At 45.1% G+C, this 20,830-nt stretch overlaps 1 protein-coding gene across 1 annotated transcript in view; it reads left to right on the forward strand.

Moving 5' to 3' along the window:
- The window catches only part of MED12L (mediator complex subunit 12L), a 648,568-nt gene that overhangs the window by 531,281 nt on the left and 96,457 nt on the right, over positions 1 to 20,830 (forward strand). The window contains exons 33-36 of the mRNA XM_044291042.1: positions 1,069 to 1,942; positions 5,081 to 5,612; positions 5,900 to 6,926; positions 13,466 to 13,750. Of these exons, the coding sequence (XP_044146977.1) occupies positions 1,069 to 1,942; positions 5,081 to 5,612; positions 5,900 to 6,926; positions 13,466 to 13,750 (2,718 nt within the window). The remainder of the gene's footprint in view (positions 1 to 1,068; positions 1,943 to 5,080; positions 5,613 to 5,899; positions 6,927 to 13,465; positions 13,751 to 20,830) is intronic.

Below are 20,830 nucleotides of genomic sequence, written 5' to 3' on the forward strand. Positions count from 1 at the left end.
CAACAGTACGGAGGCAGCACAGGTGTTTTCCACTGGCTGTCTCCCTATAAATATTACTGATATATCAACAGCATTTAAAGAGGTACAGAAAACATATAAGCAATATGTCAGAGCTCAATGGGAGGTAGCCAGCTTAGAAACATACCAACAGCAGGGCCTAGTGTTCAGGGGCATGAGAATAAATATTGTCCCCCACTCGCATCAAGATGATGCCACGTTCGTTAAAGGATGGCAACAACTGTTAACGGAGAACTCATTGCGTATGCAACAATATCTGTTGGATTTTGAAAAAGTGTCATTGGCAGATACTGCCAGGAAACTAGAGCAGGACATCTCCCAGATTCAAAATCTTAGGTCTCATCCAGAGTTCGCTACACAGGAGACTAGGTTACAAAAACATATTGAGTCCTTTCAAACTGAGATAAAAGAAAGGAAGCACAACAAATATATTAGGGACAAAAGGGATTTCGATACTGGTCAGATATATCACATTAGGTCTAACATTAGTAACCAGTCAAAAAGATATAACACCAATAGACAAGGAGTATCCCAGTCAGATCTTTCTGAGTCTGATTGGTCAGGATCGGAAGGTCGCCCAGTAAGGTATACTGCTGATTCTAGGCGCAAATATCGAGGTCGTGGTAAGTCAAACCAGAAGAGGGCACCTAGTCCCCAGATAGGTACAGGAAACACGTCAGGTCAGATATGGCAAGAAGCACAAGGATTTGTCCCCCTCACAAATGTAGCTATGGCAACAGCTACCCCAGCGACAGGAGTCAGCTCCCAACAACATGGCCAACCATTGCCTCCGTCATCATCTGGGGCCTTTTGTCCTCCATCTATGCCCCTGTCGTCTACAGCAGTGCCCATGAATTTACCTTCTTTTTTAGGTCAAGGCCCTTCCCTGAGGGACAGGGAGAAGTGGGCATACAATGCCAGAACATAGATGACCCGTTAAGGGTGATTAATCTGTCAAGCTTCCCCCTTAGACCTGAACATCTTAGGGTACTTAATAAGGGACTGTCCTTTACACCCACACCTTCCTTCCACTGTTTTGACTGGGTTAAGGATATAAACCTGTTTGCTAGAAGGCTTGCCCTCCACAAACTGTTTAATCAACAATCTAGAGAGTGCCAACGGATCCAGACTAATGAAAGACAGGCCTTAGCCATATTGGAATCATTGGACACTCTTGATGTAAATGCCCAAGACCTAGTTGTAGCACCTTTTTCAACACTAAAACCTCAATCTAAGTACACCCCCCCGTTTAGTCAGTATGGTAACATAGATACCTTCGTGCAACTAGTAACAAGGGATCTAAAGACTTTGAGTACCAAAATACCCACCACATATGCTAATCTTGCGGTGGATGAACAACGGGCCTTAGAAGAGCTTAGCCAGAATGAAGAACTGGTAATCAAACCTTCAGATAAGGGGGGGAATATTGTCCTAATGGATAAACAGTACTACAAAAAGATGGTGGAAGATCTAGTTGAGCAGAATGATACATATCAAAAGTTGGATTGTAATCCCACTGAGAGGTTTTTAGGAGAACTGAAGGTCATCCTAACTACAGCAAAGGTGAACAACCTGATCTCAAAAGAGGAGTACCAATATCTTTTGAAAACACATCCGACGACTGCCACTATATATGCCACTCCAAAGGTGCACAAACAGAGGCGACCAGTGCCGGGCAGACCAATAGTGTCCGGTAACAACAGTCTAACAGAGAATATCAGCGAATATGTGGATGGATTTATTGCCCCCTTTGTGCCCAGTCTGCCCTCGTATATTAGGGACACTAAGGATGTGGTCACCAGGCTCCAGGACATTCAGGTCACCCCAGAAACAAAATTGGCCAGCCTCGATGTCGAGGCCCTTTATTCAAATATTAGGCACGACTTGGGAATTAATGCAGTATCCACTTATCTTTCAACTAAGAGTATTCAGTTTTGTGCACATAATGAGTTTATTTTAACTCTCCTTCGATTCTTACTCACACACAATTACTTTCTGTTTAACGGCCACTATTATTTACAATCTGTTGGGACCGCGATGGGAAGTAAATGTGCACCAAATTATGCTAATTTATTTTTAGGGTGGTGGGAGGATACTATAGTTTTCACATCGGATTTATCTGATTTCACTCAACACATATTATTTTGGGGTAGGTACATCGATGATGTACTGGTACTCTGGGAAGGCACTATTGAGAAATTTCACCGTTTTGTTCTAGCACTTAATTCTAACAATATAGGTATGGCATTCACGTCAGAAATACACGAAAGCACCATTAATTTTTTGGATCTGAAATTGGTCCTGGATCCTGATGGCCACATCCGCTCAGAAGTTCACCGGAAGTCCACAGCGACGAATAGTCTGTTAGAATGGAGCAGTTTCCATCCCAGGCCCCTTAGAAAGGGCATACCTGTCGGCCAATACATCAGGGCCCGCAGGAACTGCTCGGATGAAGCATCCTTTCAAAAAGAAAGTAAGATCCTGTATGATCGGTTTCGTGCTAGGGGCTATCCCAAAAAGGTGTTACATCATGCATATGCTAGGGCAAGCAATACTAATAGGATAGAGCTCCTGACCACTTCACCTAAGGACTCCAGTAAACAGATAGTCAGGTGCATTGGCACCTATGATGCTCAAAATAAAAGAATATGTGGCATCCTTAGGAAGCACTGGCATGTCCTGTGGGCAGACAACGACCTGAGGGCAGTGATTACACAGTATCCAAGTGTTACCTATCGGCGTGGCAGAAACATAAAAGACGCTTTAGTGCATAGCTTCTTTCGTCCAGTTCCACCCAAGACCACCTGGCTGAAATCAAATCTAGTAGGCACTTACCCGTGTGGAGACTGCATCTTCTGTCCGCTTGTCAGGAGGTGCCGCACCTTTGTCAATCCTGTGGACAAAAGAGAATATCAGATCAGACAATACATTAATTGTAAAACCACAGGTATTGTCTATGCCATTGAATGTCCGTGCTGCAAGATTTATGTTGGTAAGACATCCCAACAGTTTAGGAGAAGGATCTGTCAACACATTAGCAGCATCAACACCTCGGCAGATACCTCAATCTCTAGACATGTGAGAACCTATCATGGTGGCAATTACAGGACACTCAAATTTTGGGGTATCTGTAAAAAATCCTTGGGTGCAAGGAAAGGAGACCTGGATGCGCTTCTTCTACAAGAAGAAACCAGGTGGATATATCGCCTTGATAGTCGTAGCCCAAAGGGGCTCAATGAAGGCTTTGCATTTACTGCCTTCTTATAATTATGAGAGGAAAGCTTTTATTAATTTGTGGTTATCTCACATGCAAATCCACCCACTTGCAGTGGGTAGGAATGTAAGCTCACATAGAGGTCTTATTCAGACGTTGAGACAGACCAGTATTTATGACATCAATATTGGATTTATATTTTTATGGATTCAATACTGTAAATAATAGCTATAATATCTTGTCTAAATAATTATCTAATATAGTGACAGATCTGACATCATTGGGGTGGGCAGTACAGCCAAGGTATGCTACAACTGAACATGCAGGCGAGCAAGTTTTGGGGTATTGGTAGCTCTCTTCATGTAACCAATTAACTGTAAGTAATCATCAGATGTCAAATTACAGTCATGTAGTATCCTCTGTTATTAATTTGGCCTATCTTGTCACCAATACTATTTAGGCACTGTATTCGGTATAGCCAGGGTTTCCTGGTAGGCGATTGGCTCTAGTCACCTAACATATGCCATTAACTAGAGGCGACTGGCTCTAGTCATCTAACATATGCCATTAACTTACCCCATGATGCTGTTAAACATTTCAGCCCGTTCTGGTTGTTGAGGTGTTCGGAGTTGGTGCGCAGCCCTGTGCCGCGCAGCTCATGCGCAGTTGTGCGTGGGTTAATCCGCCACTGCTGGCCCGTTTGCGCATGCGCCGTAGCGACTGCGCACAATTAATTACGTCATCAGGTGGCGACGGTGGTTTCCTCCTGATATGGTGTATGCGCCGCAGGGCCAGCGCACTGATAATGACGCGGCCTCCCTATGACATGGCGAGCATCGTCTTTGCCTTATGCAGATTGGCTGTACAGTCTAAACACTCCCTCCCCTCCCCATGATCGATAGGCAGTTAAGATCTGTCAATCAATATCTTGACTATTTCAGCTTCCGTTTTTTGATGTCATCCATTGCTGCCCATTACCCCTGAGGAAGCCAGAGTACTGGCGAAACATGTCGGGGGGCAGTGTTAGGTTTTAATGTGCGGTTACCTTCCCACTGTGTGGTTGCCTCATGAGTAGTCCGGATGGATTACAGCTTTATTACTGACAGTAGTTGGCGAATATAGGAGAATTCAAAGTGTTATCCACGTCTGCACTAATAGGGAGGAGATAGGTAGCATCTATATTTGCCTGGGTGTTCTGATGACACAAATCGTACACCAGTATACATGCAATAGATGTGAAAGTAATACAATTAGTTATCACTGTAGCCATTAAGTGCAGACGAGGTAGGGTAATCAAATTTCCCTTTCACAATTAGGGGCAGGGATAGTGAATGTTCCCCCTCCCCCCCCCCTCTTTCCCTCGTGTTTTTCCCTTTTTCCTCTTGCTTTCTCCTATGTCATTAAGCCAATGTCAACAGCAGAGGTTTGGTGGCTGTGTTTTTAATATCCTATATACTTTTCTGTTTCAATGGTCAGTACCATTGTGTTCTATGCAACTATTCAGGTTTTAATGTATATTCAATAAAAGTGATATATTAATTTGACTTGGGCCAAGATAGGTTTTTTTGCCTGTTTAGGCATCTGTAAATAAAGTGTAATTAACCTTGCCCTAGTCTGGTCCTATAGGTATTTAGTAGATTGATAGGCTCAGCGGCCTTTATATTTGATGTGGACCCGTTTCACCGACCACAATTTTCCTCTCATTTTCCCATCAAGGGTTGTCTGCAAGTGACTATTACATGGCAGGGTTCCTTTTGAATGCACCCCAAGCAGTTTTCAACAGTACGGAGGCAGCACAGGTGTTTTCCACTGGCTGTCTCCCTATAAATATTACTGATATATCAACAGCATTTAAAGAGGTACAGAAAACATATAAGCAATATGTCAGAGCTCAATGGGAGGTAGCCAGCTTAGAAACATACCAACAGCAGGGCCTAGTGTTCAGGGGCATGAGAATAAATATTGTCCCCCACTCGCATCAAGATGATGCCACGTTCGTTAAAGGATGGCAACAACTGTTAACGGAGAACTCATTGCGTATGCAACAATATCTGTTGGATTTTGAAAAAGTGTCATTGGCAGATACTGCCAGGAAACTAGAGCAGGACATCTCCCAGATTCAAAATCTTAGGTCTCATCCAGAGTTCGCTACACAGGAGACTAGGTTACAAAAACATATTGAGTCCTTTCAAACTGAGATAAAAGAAAGGAAGCACAACAAATATATTAGGGACAAAAGGGATTTCGATACTGGTCAGATATATCACATTAGGTCTAACATTAGTAACCAGTCAAAAAGATATAACACCAATAGACAAGGAGTATCCCAGTCAGATCTTTCTGAGTCTGATTGGTCAGGATCGGAAGGTCGCCCAGTAAGGTATACTGCTGATTCTAGGCGCAAATATCGAGGTCGTGGTAAGTCAAACCAGAAGAGGGCACCTAGTCCCCAGATAGGTACAGGAAACACGTCAGGTCAGATATGGCAAGAAGCACAAGGATTTGTCCCCCTCACAAATGTAGCTATGGCAACAGCTACCCCAGCGACAGGAGTCAGCTCCCAACAACATGGCCAACCATTGCCTCCGTCATCATCTGGGGCCTTTTGTCCTCCATCTATGCCCCTGTCGTCTACAGCAGTGCCCATGAATTTACCTTCTTTTTTAGGTCAAGGCCCTTCCCTGAGGGACAGGGAGAAGTGGGCATACAATGCCAGAACATAGATGACCCGTTAAGGGTGATTAATCTGTCAAGCTTCCCCCTTAGACCTGAACATCTTAGGGTACTTAATAAGGGACTGTCCTTTACACCCACACCTTCCTTCCACTGTTTTGACTGGGTTAAGGATATAAACCTGTTTGCTAGAAGGCTTGCCCTCCACAAACTGTTTAATCAACAATCTAGAGAGTGCCAACGGATCCAGACTAATGAAAGACAGGCCTTAGCCATATTGGAATCATTGGACACTCTTGATGTAAATGCCCAAGACCTAGTTGTAGCACCTTTTTCAACACTAAAACCTCAATCTAAGTACACCCCCCCGTTTAGTCAGTATGGTAACATAGATACCTTCGTGCAACTAGTAACAAGGGATCTAAAGACTTTGAGTACCAAAATACCCACCACATATGCTAATCTTGCGGTGGATGAACAACGGGCCTTAGAAGAGCTTAGCCAGAATGAAGAACTGGTAATCAAACCTTCAGATAAGGGGGGGAATATTGTCCTAATGGATAAACAGTACTACAAAAAGATGGTGGAAGATCTAGTTGAGCAGAATGATACATATCAAAAGTTGGATTGTAATCCCACTGAGAGGTTTTTAGGAGAACTGAAGGTCATCCTAACTACAGCAAAGGTGAACAACCTGATCTCAAAAGAGGAGTACCAATATCTTTTGAAAACACATCCGACGACTGCCACTATATATGCCACTCCAAAGGTGCACAAACAGAGGCGACCAGTGCCGGGCAGACCAATAGTGTCCGGTAACAACAGTCTAACAGAGAATATCAGCGAATATGTGGATGGATTTATTGCCCCCTTTGTGCCCAGTCTGCCCTCGTATATTAGGGACACTAAGGATGTGGTCACCAGGCTCCAGGACATTCAGGTCACCCCAGAAACAAAATTGGCCAGCCTCGATGTCGAGGCCCTTTATTCAAATATTAGGCACGACTTGGGAATTAATGCAGTATCCACTTATCTTTCAACTAAGAGTATTCAGTTTTGTGCACATAATGAGTTTATTTTAACTCTCCTTCGATTCTTACTCACACACAATTACTTTCTGTTTAACGGCCACTATTATTTACAATCTGTTGGGACCGCGATGGGAAGTAAATGTGCACCAAATTATGCTAATTTATTTTTAGGGTGGTGGGAGGATACTATAGTTTTCACATCGGATTTATCTGATTTCACTCAACACATATTATTTTGGGGTAGGTACATCGATGATGTACTGGTACTCTGGGAAGGCACTATTGAGAAATTTCACCGTTTTGTTCTAGCACTTAATTCTAACAATATAGGTATGGCATTCACGTCAGAAATACACGAAAGCACCATTAATTTTTTGGATCTGAAATTGGTCCTGGATCCTGATGGCCACATCCGCTCAGAAGTTCACCGGAAGTCCACAGCGACGAATAGTCTGTTAGAATGGAGCAGTTTCCATCCCAGGCCCCTTAGAAAGGGCATACCTGTCGGCCAATACATCAGGGCCCGCAGGAACTGCTCGGATGAAGCATCCTTTCAAAAAGAAAGTAAGATCCTGTATGATCGGTTTCGTGCTAGGGGCTATCCCAAAAAGGTGTTACATCATGCATATGCTAGGGCAAGCAATACTAATAGGATAGAGCTCCTGACCACTTCACCTAAGGACTCCAGTAAACAGATAGTCAGGTGCATTGGCACCTATGATGCTCAAAATAAAAGAATATGTGGCATCCTTAGGAAGCACTGGCATGTCCTGTGGGCAGACAACGACCTGAGGGCAGTGATTACACAGTATCCAAGTGTTACCTATCGGCGTGGCAGAAACATAAAAGACGCTTTAGTGCATAGCTTCTTTCGTCCAGTTCCACCCAAGACCACCTGGCTGAAATCAAATCTAGTAGGCACTTACCCGTGTGGAGACTGCATCTTCTGTCCGCTTGTCAGGAGGTGCCGCACCTTTGTCAATCCTGTGGACAAAAGAGAATATCAGATCAGACAATACATTAATTGTAAAACCACAGGTATTGTCTATGCCATTGAATGTCCGTGCTGCAAGATTTATGTTGGTAAGACATCCCAACAGTTTAGGAGAAGGATCTGTCAACACATTAGCAGCATCAACACCTCGGCAGATACCTCAATCTCTAGACATGTGAGAACCTATCATGGTGGCAATTACAGGACACTCAAATTTTGGGGTATCTGTAAAAAATCCTTGGGTGCAAGGAAAGGAGACCTGGATGCGCTTCTTCTACAAGAAGAAACCAGGTGGATATATCGCCTTGATAGTCGTAGCCCAAAGGGGCTCAATGAAGGCTTTGCATTTACTGCCTTCTTATAATTATGAGAGGAAAGCTTTTATTAATTTGTGGTTATCTCACATGCAAATCCACCCACTTGCAGTGGGTAGGAATGTAAGCTCACATAGAGGTCTTATTCAGACGTTGAGACAGACCAGTATTTATGACATCAATATTGGATTTATATTTTTATGGATTCAATACTGTAAATAATAGCTATAATATCTTGTCTAAATAATTATCTAATATAGTGACAGATCTGACATCATTGGGGTGGGCAGTACAGCCAAGGTATGCTACAACTGAACATGCAGGCGAGCAAGTTTTGGGGTATTGGTAGCTCTCTTCATGTAACCAATTAACTGTAAGTAATCATCAGATGTCAAATTACAGTCATGTAGTATCCTCTGTTATTAATTTGGCCTATCTTGTCACCAATACTATTTAGGCACTGTATTCGGTATAGCCAGGGTTTCCTGGTAGGCGATTGGCTCTAGTCACCTAACATATGCCATTAACTAGAGGCGACTGGCTCTAGTCATCTAACATATGCCATTAACTTACCCCATGATGCTGTTAAACATTTCAGCCCGTTCTGGTTGTTGAGGTGTTCGGAGTTGGTGCGCAGCCCTGTGCCGCGCAGCTCATGCGCAGTTGTGCGTGGGTTAATCCGCCACTGCTGGCCCGTTTGCGCATGCGCCGTAGCGACTGCGCACAATTAATTACGTCATCAGGTGGCGACGGTGGTTTCCTCCTGATATGGTGTATGCGCCGCAGGGCCAGCGCACTGATAATGACGCGGCCTCCCTATGACATGGCGAGCATCGTCTTTGCCTTATGCAGATTGGCTGTACAGTCTAAACACTCCCTCCCCTCCCCATGATCGATAGGCAGTTAAGATCTGTCAATCAATATCTTGACTATTTCAGCTTCCGTTTTTTGATGTCATCCATTGCTGCCCATTACCCCTGAGGAAGCCAGAGTACTGGCGAAACATGTCGGGGGGCAGTGTTAGGTTTTAATGTGCGGTTACCTTCCCACTGTGTGGTTGCCTCATGAGTAGTCCGGATGGATTACAGCTTTATTACTGACAGTAGTTGGCGAATATAGGAGAATTCAAAGTGTTATCCACGTCTGCACTAATAGGGAGGAGATAGGTAGCATCTATATTTGCCTGGGTGTTCTGATGACACAAATCGTACACCAGTATACATGCAATAGATGTGAAAGTAATACAATTAGTTATCACTGTAGCCATTAAGTGCAGACGAGGTAGGGTAATCAAATTTCCCTTTCACAATTAGGGGCAGGGATAGTGAATGATCCCCCTCCCCCCCCCCCCCTCTTTCCCTCGTGTTTTTCCCTTTTTCCTCTTGCTTTCTCCTATGTCATTAAGCCAATGTCAACAGCAGAGGTTTGGTGGCTGTGTTTTTAATATCCTATATACTTTTCTGTTTCAATGGTCAGTACCATTGTGTTCTATGCAACTATTCAGGTTTTAATGTATATTCAATAAAAGTGATATATTAATTTGACTTGGGCCAAGATAGGTTTTTTTGCCTGTTTAGGCATCTGTAAATAAAGTGTAATTAACCTTGCCCTAGTCTGGTCCTATAGGTATTCGGTTAAATTGTATGTTATGTGAGGGTACCCAGATAGCTAATATTATTGTATTCGTGTATTCTGAGTGCCATTCACCTAATGATATGCACTCAGACTTGAGCTATCTGGGGATATGTTAAATGTCTGTGTTTGTTGTGGGGGTGTGACATTGTGTGTTTGGGTGGTGATTCATGTCCTGTTGTCTCCACATGTGTATTGGCGATTTCCCTTTGTCCTTAGAGATAATTGGATTGCTCCTTGGGTGTCGCCAGGGCAGAGAGGAGGAAACCATGATGCATTGTGGGGATGTGTTGTGTCTGTGTATCCTGAATTGCTGCATATCTGTCCTGTGTCACAGTCTCCCTTCTGGTCCCCTAGGGGCGTGTCCACCAGATGGGGACCTGCATAAATACGGGCGAGTAGCTCTCAATAAAGAGTTCCTGTTTTATCCTTCATCATGTTGAGACTGGTGTTTGGATAACTGATTAAAACTGGGGAATTGCTATACGCTGAAGATTTGCTATACTCCCCTGGCATAACTACTAGCTCTTGTAAGAGCTGTTCCTGCTCTCGGGTTTTAGGAGAGGTTCACCCACTGGAGCCTTGTCGTAGGTCCAGGGTGGGTAGGAGACGGTGAGACCTCAACCAAGCTTCGGCGGTTCGTGGGGTCTGCAGTGCGTACGGTGTCAAGTGGAGTGCTTGGAGTCCTCGGAAAGCACTAGGAGCATCTATCGATGGAGGTACCCGGTCGGGGTGCCAGGAGATCAGTTACAGCACTGTTATGGGGGGGTGGATCTGTGGATGGCACTGCTATATTTGTGTCACCCACAGATCCCCCACCCTATAACAGTGCCATCCACATATCCCCCACCCCATAATAGTTGCATCTTCAGATGCCTTAATATACCGGAGCTAAACCTGTGGGAGGGGCCGGTGGCATGCAAATGCGGCGGGGCCGGTGCGGTCACTGTACTCCGGCCCCGCCGCTCACTCACTGCTTTATTGCCTAAACCTTTTATAATAATAACTTTAATTGAAGTTCCGATCCCCAGCCCCATCTGTACTACTTACTAAATGTCCTGTAGCAGGCAGAGCAGGGGCGGGCGGCCGGCAGTAACTTTATGAATGAAGTAGGCGGCGCAGGCACGTGACATCAGTGAGTTATAGCCGGCCGCCCTGCTCTGCCTGCTACAGGACATTTAGTAAGTAGTACAGATGAGGCTGGGGATCGAACTTCAATTAAAGTTATTATTATAAAAGGTTTATGCATTAAGGAAGTGAGTGAGCGGCGGGGCCGGTGCGGTCACTGTACTCCGGCCCCGCCGCTCACTCACTTCCTTAATGCATAACCGCACCGGCCCCGCCGCATTTGTATGCCACCGGCCCCTCCTCCCTACCCTCTCCAGCTGATACAACGCAGTCACTTTTGGGGGGAAAAAAGTGCGTCTTATGGGGCGAAAAATACGGTATATGATATTAAAATCTATGTATTTGTCTATCCCATTGAAAAAAAAATTAACTGTATATGCAATATATAAAATTGCTTCTTCTCTTTATAGTCACATCTCGCTACCTTAAAGGGGTATCCAGATATATCAAGTTATCCAGAGGATAAGGGAAAAACTATTAGAATGATGGGGAGTCCCCCACTGATCACGGGAACCGGGGCACCGTGCTCTATTCATTCTCTGTGGGACTGCTAGAAATAGCTGTGTGCTTATACTACCTCTGTTCCATTGAGATGAATAGAGCAGCAGTGTGCATAACCGCCCAGCTGCTTCATTCATTTTGGGGGCTCCCATTCTTGTGATCAGTGGGGGTGACAGCAATTTAATAGTTATCCACTATCTTGTGGATTTCGTCCTTTATATTTTCCATTCCTTATGAATCCATTCCTGGTTTTGGTTAAAAAAGAATACTAGAACGGCTTCCATGATTCCAGCCAAAGGGTGGTTTTGCACATTTATATATTGCTTTATGACAATTTTATGGCTTAAAAGGGCATACCGTTATAGCAGAAGCCACATTTTGGTACTTAGCACTTCTCTCATTGCTTTTTAAAAGAGATCTGGATCCTGTATTTATGGGGTTTAGTTTCGGGGTTCTAGTGTAGGGTCTGTAATAATTCTGCTGTCTGTATCAGACTAAGATGTCTGTTCTGAGGTCTGTTTTTGTTTAGAGGTTTGGTCTGGGTCTGTATTACTGTAGTTTAGAACTCGGATCGACAACCTCTGTCACGCCAGCTGTTCTGAAATTGCAACTCCTAAAATTATTTTTAGGAGTTGTGTGCTTGCTGGGAGTAGTAGTTTCACAGCAGCTGGAGTACTGATCTCTGGTTAAATGGGTCTGGTCTGGGGTCTGACTCTGTTTTCATTATGTAATGGAGGAAACTCAATTACCCAAGGCAGGATATAAGATACACCTGATGTATCCTCGTGTCCCTTCTCAAAAGATGGCAAGTATCAAGCTGTACTGTAGTGTTGTGTGGTCCATGTGAATAGTAATGTAGTTGCTAAATCAATCACATTTAATCAGAACGAATCCATGAGAGAACATTTGGAACAAGATCAATAATGAACTTTCAGCTTGATGATTTCTCTTCTCCGGCTGTACCGGGGTAACACAAAGTACACTTGTACTATTTTTTCTGTTTCAATTATTTTTATTAGCTTTATGAACATATTAAAATACATTGCATATATGCATTCAGAATGCCATATCAATCAGTCAGTTTGTGCAGACAAACAATTGCAATTTCAAATTGTGAACACCGTAAAACCACAGTATCAACAAAATAAACAGTGTACCGTCCTTGAGCCACAGATTATCCAGTCAAATATTTAGTGTTTACATGAAGGGTGTGTTGCCATATTTTATCCACCTTGGTGTTGTGTAATACCCTATAGGAAAGTAGTTTTTCATAAGTATATGTAGTGTTAAGAGTTATCACCACCTCTTTCAAGTCTTGGGGTTTCGGCTCCTTCCAGTGTCGCACCACCACCAATTTTGCAATCATTAAACCGTAATAACCTATTATAGTTCGGGCTGATACAGAAAAGGAGTCTATTTCCAAAAAAAGGAGAGCTGGGCCTGGAGAAGGTTCCCCTTTGTTACGCAATACCTCAGATAATAAGGAGAATACCACGTTCCAGTAGGCAAGGAGGACGGGACATGGCCACACGGTGCGGTGTAGCATTCCTCTCTGGCCGCAGAGTCACCAACAGTAGGGCAAGGAGTTTGGAAAGATAGTGTGTAAACTATTGGGCGTGTAATGCCAGCGCAGAAGAGTTTTCATAGCTGTCTGATAGTGAGTTGTACATCTAAATGTTCTGGAGGAAAAAAGAATGGCCCTGCTCCAGGATTCAGCTGCACATTCCCGGCCCATCTACTTTTTCCAAGTCATGATAGGAGTGTTTTTCACAAATGTTGTGGCATGCGATAGAATATCATATATCGGTCTCATTATTTTAGCCCTAGGAGAAGTAAGTTAAAAAAGGGCTATGATATCAGTATTAATAGAAGGAGGAGTCTTATGTAGAGATGTAAGCAAATGTCTCAACCGCAAGTATTTGTAAAGGTCTCTATGTGGAATTCCATAAGTCTCGTGTAGATCCATAAAGAACCACAATGTCTCTGGAAAGTACAATTGTTGGATAGTGTCTATCCCTCTGCGTGCCCAGTCGGTTACAGATATGTTCACTTGTTACTGTTTTGTCTCAGAGTAATGAAAAAAGCTTATGTCTTTTCTTTTTTTCACAGTGAATTATTCACGACTGTTCTTGATATGCTGGGTGTCCTTATAAATGGAACCCTCGCCTCTGATCTCTCCAGCGTCTGTCAAGGAAGTTCAGAGGAGAATAAAAGGGCTTATATGAACCTGGTGAAAAAGCTTAAGGTAGTTTTGCATGCTGAATCCTACCATACCACTGACAAAATCCAGAAGGAGAATAACGTATGCTCTTTAATAAATAAAGTTATGTTTTTTTTCCAATAAATAAGGTCAATAATGCATTTAGATACTACGTTGGCGTACCACAGTATTTCCGTTTTGGTTTCTGAATCACAAGATACATTTTGGCAGATCCCATTACAAAGCAAGTTGCATATTAGGTCCATCATGACTTGTTTTGAAATGTTTTTGGACTTAGAGGAGACTGATGAGCTCTCCAGACATGTCTGTTATAGTAAATGATTGTGTTCTGGAGCACCTGTTCTTTGAACCTTGCAATGTGCCTTTCCTTTGTTATTCCTTTTCGACACAGTATGTATGAATAGACATCTGGGTGTTAAAAGACCAGCTTGAGGTTCACAGAAACTGTGGTTACTTTTATAAGGAGCATAGTTTAAAGTGTACGTCCAGTTATAAACAAGTTTTCAATAATGAACAGTACAAGTAATTATAAGAAACTCCTGGGCTTCTCAGGATACTTTTTTCCTCTTTCCCTTCACTTAGCCTCTCATCTCTATTAGCACCCCGTCCCCATCTCCAGCCTCACATACAGATGTCTATAGAGAGAGGAGGATGGATGAGTAGGCTGCAGCCAGGTAGTCAGTGTTTTATTAACTCATCCTGAACAGTGGTAGAGCCTTATCCTACTAGATATAGTAGAGTCTAAAGTGCTACAGTAAGTGTAGACAATCTAAGAAACTGCAGTTTGTGTCTCTCTCATCCAGCAGCCCCCACACCCTCTTCGCTCCATAGATGACAATGTTAATAGCAGGAAAAAACAAAGCGGTCTGATCAACGCAGTTAGAAGCATTTTTATTTAATAAGATATATTACAAAGTTTCTTATACTCACCTGCACTATTCAATAATGTAAAGCTGTTTTAAAACTGGAAGTACGTTTAAGGCTTAATTCAAACCAAGTCAGTGGTATGCTGTTAGTATACAGTATAGGTGAGGAAAATCTTCCAGCATATATTGTATATCAGCATGACATTAGAGCAGAGATGTGGCTGGGCATTTAGTCACCTGGGACAAGTTTTAAGGCCGATTCATTGGCCTGTATTTGTGGGAGGGGCTATGCCACGCTATTTAGGTTCCATTCCCCCTCCCCTACATCCTACGTCTCCTCAACACAGATCGTGGCCATATCCGTGTGCGTCTGGTCAGTTGCCTTACTGCTCCTTATTCGCACCGTGCGCTGTGCCCACCGTTTCTACGTCCAAACTAATTCGCCCGGCTTCCCAGGTAAGGCTGCTTTCACACTAGCGTTCGCTGGTCCGCTCGTGAGCTCCGTTTGAAGGAGCTCACGAGCGGACCCGAACGCAGCCGTCCAGCCCTGATGCAGTCTGAATGGAGGCGGATCCGCTCAGACTGCATCAGTCTGGCGGCGTTCAGCCTCCGCTCCGCTCGCCTCCGCACGGACAGGCGGACAGCTGAACGCTGCTTGCAGCGTTCGGGTGTCCGCCTGGCCGTGCGAAGGCGTGCGGATCTGTGCGGATCCGTCCAGACTTTCAATGTAAGTCAATGGGGACGGATCCGTTTGAAGATGCCACAATGTGGCTCAATCTTCAAGCGGATCCGTCCCCCATTGACTTTACATTGAAAGTCTGGACGGATCCGTACTAGGCTATTTTCACACTTAGCTGTTCTATGCTAAAAATAATGCAGACGGATCCGTTCTGAACGGAGCCTCCGTCTGCATTATTATGAGCGGATCCGTTCAGAACGGATCCGCCCGAACGCTAGTGTGAAAGTAGCCTAAGTTGCCGCCTCAGTCAGCGGCCCGTTGATTAAAGTCCGGTCGGCAGCGCTGGCTCCCCAGGTAAGGGGGAGTCACGCTGCACCGGAGCGAACTGCCTGGATGCATCGGCTCCTACGCAGCAGTATAGGCAGGGTGCAGGGGTCAGCGTGGTCCCGAAATCATTGGCAAATGTCTGGCACGGGCCGCCGTGCCATTTGTGAGGCAGGTTATTTGGTTATATTTGCTGTACTTACCTCTGTGTCCTCTCCTGCTGCTGCCGGCTGCTTGCTTCACTTCACTCGGCGTCCCAGGCTCCTTCCTGTCTGGCTCCATTCGCCCCCGGTGGCCGCATCTGAGAATGCAGGACGGGGAGCTCACTACACAGGGTGTAGCAGGTTTTCAGTATGAGCACCCTCTGGTGGTCACTCCTGCTACTGCAGTTGAGAAAGAGAAAAAAAAAAAGAGAAAACACACATTTACTTACCTATGCCATTGTTTTACTTAGGCAGGAAAAAAAAAAAAAAAGGGAAGAAGGTTGTATTAACACGATGGGGTATGTATATATATATATATATATATATATATACGTGTGTTTAAAAAAAAAAAATTCAGATCATGTTCAGTCGCCTCAAGTACGCATTCACTACGTTAGTTAATTTTCAAACCTCCGTAGTTTACGCATCATACGCATATTTGTTCATCAATCTCGTCCACATCTCCAGTCGTGTATAGCCGTTCCTTGTCTGTTTTATGTTTTCTCCATTTCTCTCCAGGAACGTTACTTCTTTTCAGGTCTACCATCGTTTCTCAGTGACCCAGTATCATATCCAACAGGTAGTATAGGGAACGTTTCAGTACTAGTTCACCTTCTTATTTTGTCGTCTAAAAAATCTCACGGTTTTATTTAGATACTCTCCTCATTCCCGCTATTTGCTTCTTCTGTGCTGTGGGTAAGTCAGCTCAGTCATTGATTACGAGGTGACGTTGTCCACGATGGAATGCACACGCACACCACATCGTTCGGTGGTAGGGTTGTCACTGGTGTCCTATCCCGGGTCCCGTGCCTGTGCCTCATTCTCACGTACTGTATCTACAGGATCATGTCTCATGCCTCTGACATCATGGAGGCCTCGGTCAACGAAAATACCGCCAGGTTGTCCAAAGCAGGTAGCATCCCGTCACTACGGAGTTGGACCGTGCCAAGGCAGAGCTGTCCAAGAGGGGTTTCCCGTTTACAGCATCGGCCAGAAAAGCGGAATTATACCGCCTACTCATGTCTTCTGCGAGTCTTCAACGTCAGGAGGAAGTCTCGATGGCCACAGTCCAGACCTCGCTCGCTCAGATTCACCTCATGCTAAATAATCTTGCGTCATCTGTCACGGACATCCAATCCAGACTGGACACAGTCGAGTCCTGGGGTGCTGTTCTCACTCCTCCGGGTCCAGAGCTGGCCATCCCGTCCACATCCGTTGCGGGGAAGAGCTAGATCTTTATTTGTTTAGAGTGACCGAATTGGGGTACAAATATGGTGGTAGCTCATTTTACGATTATCACTGCTCCTTTTCAGCTAAAGCCGCGGCGGCCCTCAGTCAATTTCAGTTTCTCACAAACTGGGCTAATATCGACACTGAGATATTTTGCAGACACTTTGCTGGTCTTAGGGCTCCTGCTTGTTCTCTGTGTCAATCCATCTACCACACAGCAGAATGGTGTCACAAAGCTGCCTCTAGTGCCGATATTAGCCCTCCCGCACAGCCGTCTAGGCACCCTGATCCCCTGCATGCCCCTGGTTTAGTCGACAAGTTGGGAAGGCCCATTCAATATCTCGGCAGATCACAGATCTGCAATAATTTCAACTTTTCCTCCTGCAATTATACCCAGTGTAGGCTGTTACATGTGTGTGTGAATTGTTTTAGAGCCCATCCCAAGTTAGTCTGTACATTAAAAGCGGATAAGTCGTACCTCAGTGTCCTTAACGTTGATTGTCTGCTGCACTTCCTACGCAACCACCACGACCCTAGCTTCGTTCAGTTCCTCATTTCAGGGTTTAGATCAGGTTTCCAAACTGGCCTAGTCGCCTTGCCTGAATCGTCTTATGAGTGCAGGAATTTATTGTCAGCCCCCTAAAAAGGTGGAAGGTCCGTCCCCAGTTATTACTTTCTTAGGTATCGTTCTGGACACAGTAAACATGGTCGCTAAATTACCTGAAAACAAACTGGACAGGATTAGGTTCACCCTCCACAATTTCACACAGACCAGAACCGTTAAAAAAAAATGTTTTGAATTACAGTCTCTTTTAGGCATGTTAAATTTTGCCATGCGAGTCATGCCCCAAGGTAGGCCGTTCGTGTCACGACTGCTAGCTCTCCTTCCTTCAGCTCCCTCCCAAGACAGCCTCGTATGCCTTGACGACCAAATAGTTGCCGACTTAGCCATGTGGGATTATTTTCTTAATAACTGGAATGGTATTTCTCTCCTCATCTCGGTGGTGTCCAATAGTTCCCCTATAGTCTTTTCTGATGCAGCTCCCAGTTCTGGATTCGCAGCCATTTTTGGCACACATTGGCTAGCGGACGTATGGCCTGACGAAGTCAAGATACTGCCAGGGTTTCTTCAGTCTTCAGCTTCCTGTGAGATTTACCCCTTAGTCGCAGCCGCTCATGTGTGGGGTCGCGAGTGGACGGGTCACACAGTGTTGTTCATTTCCGACAATGCAGCAGTTGTGGATATCCTAAATAACGGATTATCTAAATCCCTGCAGGTGTTGCCATTCCTCAGACGGCTAGTGCTTCTTTCATTTCAATACCAGTTTCGTTACACATGCTCACATATATCAGGACAGAAAAATGTTGCAGCTGATGTGCTGTCTAGAGCTAATTTTGGCCTTTTCTCGCAGGTATTTCCCGACGCAGACGCCAGTGGAGCCACAGTCCCTCCGTTCCCTTCACTGGTTTGGACATAAACTCTCACTTAGCTACAGCTCGTTCTCTACTGGCCAAGTCCCTGTCACCCAACACGGCCAGGGCTTATCAAACAGGATGGAGGGCATTTCTTAAATTTCAAGACAAATTTCCCCAAGGCGTCCTCGATTTTACCAACTACATCCTGGCCTTCATTGGTTATTGTCACTCTGAGTTGAATTTGTCGTACTCCACAGTCAAGTCTTACTTAGCCGGTGTACAGCATTTCCGAGCCTCTAGTGAACCGCAAGCTCCCTCACTGTTCTCCATTCACGTAGTCAAGGCTACACTCAGGGGACTTGAGAAATGCAATCCTAACACGCGGCCGGGCCGCCAGGCCATCACCGGGGAAAATATTTTATCAGCTGTCCGACATGTTAGACCATAGCCCTTTCGGAGCCCAGCAAAGTCTAGTGATAAAAGCAGCCATATACCTGGCTTTCTACGGCTTCCTTAGACCAGGAGAGTTTACCTCAGCCCGTAGCAGCCGCAGGTATCTGACTGTCGGACAACTGAAGACTGACACAGATAATTTCATTCTCTCGCTCATGTGCAACAAAACTTCACAGACAGGCCCTCCTACCCAGGTCACGTACTACCCACTCACCGCTGGTGCCCCGTTCAAGTATTTCATCAGTTGTTAAGTAGTATTGACAGTTCATCACCTCAGAGGCCACTGTTGCCTTTCAATGCCGCACACCTCACGAGTAGAGTTGAGCGGACACCTGGATGTTCGGGTTCGAGAAGTTCGGCCGAACTTCCCGAAAATGTTCGGGTTCGGGATCCGAACCCGATCCGAACTTCGTCCCGAACCCGAACCCCATTGAAGTCAACGGGGACCCGAACTTTTCGGCACTAAAAAGGCTGTAAAACAGCCCAGGAAAGGGCTAGAGGGCTGCAAAAGGCAGCAACATGTAGGTAAATCCCCTGCAAACAAATGTGGATAGGGAAATGAATTAAAATAAAAATTAAATAAATAAAAATTAACCAAAATCAATTGGAGAGAGGTCCCATAGCAGAGAATTTGGCTTCACGTCACCCACCACTGGAACAGTCCATTCTCAGATATTTAGGCCCCGGCACCCAGGCAGAGGAGAGAGGTCCCGTGACAGAGAATCTGGCTTCATTTCAGCAGAGAATCAGTCTTCATGTCATAGCAGAGAATCAGGCTTCACGTCAGCCACCAATGCAACAGTCCATTGTCATATATTTAGGCCCAGCGCCCAGGCAGATGAGAGAGGTCCCGTAACAGAGAATCTGGCTTCATGTCAGCAGAGAATCAGTCTTCATGTCATAGCAGAGAATCAGGCTTCACGTCACCCACCACTGCAACAGTCCATTTTCATAAATTTAGGCCCAGCACCCAGGCAGAGGAGAGAGGTCCCGTAACAGACAATCTGGCTTCATGTCAGCAGAGAATCAGTCTTCATATCATAGCAGAGAATCAGGCTTCACGTCAGCCACCAATGCAACAGTCCATTGTCAGATATTTAGGCCCAGCACCCAGGCAGAGGAGAGAGGTCCCGTAACAGACAATCTGGCTTCATGTCAGCAGAGAATCAGTCTTCATATCATAGCAGAGAATCAGGCTTCACGTCACCCACCACTGCAACAGTCCATTTTCATAAATTTAGGCCCAGCACCCAGGCAGAGGAGAGAGGTCCCGTAACAGAGGATCTGGCTTCATGTCAGCAGAGAATTAGTCTGCATGTCATAGCAGAAAATCAGGCTTCAGGTCAGCCACCACTGCAACAGTCCATTGCCAGATATTTAGGCCCAGCACCCAGGCAGAGGAGAGAGGTCCCGTAACAGAGGATCTGGCTTCATGTCAGCAGAGAATTAGTCTGCATGTCATAGCAGAGAATCAGGCTTCACGTCACCCAACATTGGAACAGTCCATTGGCATATATTTAGGCCCCGGCACCCAGACAGAGGAGAGGTTCATTCAACTTTGGGTAGCCTCGCAATATAATGGTAAAATAAAAATAAAAATAGGATTGAATGAGGAAGTGCCCTGGAGTACAATAATATATGGTTAAGGGGAGGTAGTTAATGTCTAATCTGGACAAGGGACGGACAGGTCCTGTGGGATCCATGCCTGGTTCATTTTTATGAACGTCAGCTTGTCCACATTGGCTGTAGACAGGCGGCTGCGTTTGTCTGTAATGACGCCCCCTGCGTGCTGAATACACGTTCAGACAAAACGCTGGCCGCCGGGCAGGCCAGCACCTCCAAGGCATAAAATGCTAGCTCTGGCCACGTGAACAATTTAGAGACCCAGAAGTTGAATGGGGCCGAACCATCAGTCAGTACGTGGAGGGGTGTG

This window comes from Bufo gargarizans, chromosome 4 (genome assembly GCF_014858855.1).
Source record: "Bufo gargarizans isolate SCDJY-AF-19 chromosome 4, ASM1485885v1, whole genome shotgun sequence".
Lineage (NCBI taxonomy): Eukaryota > Metazoa > Chordata > Amphibia > Anura > Bufonidae > Bufo > Bufo gargarizans.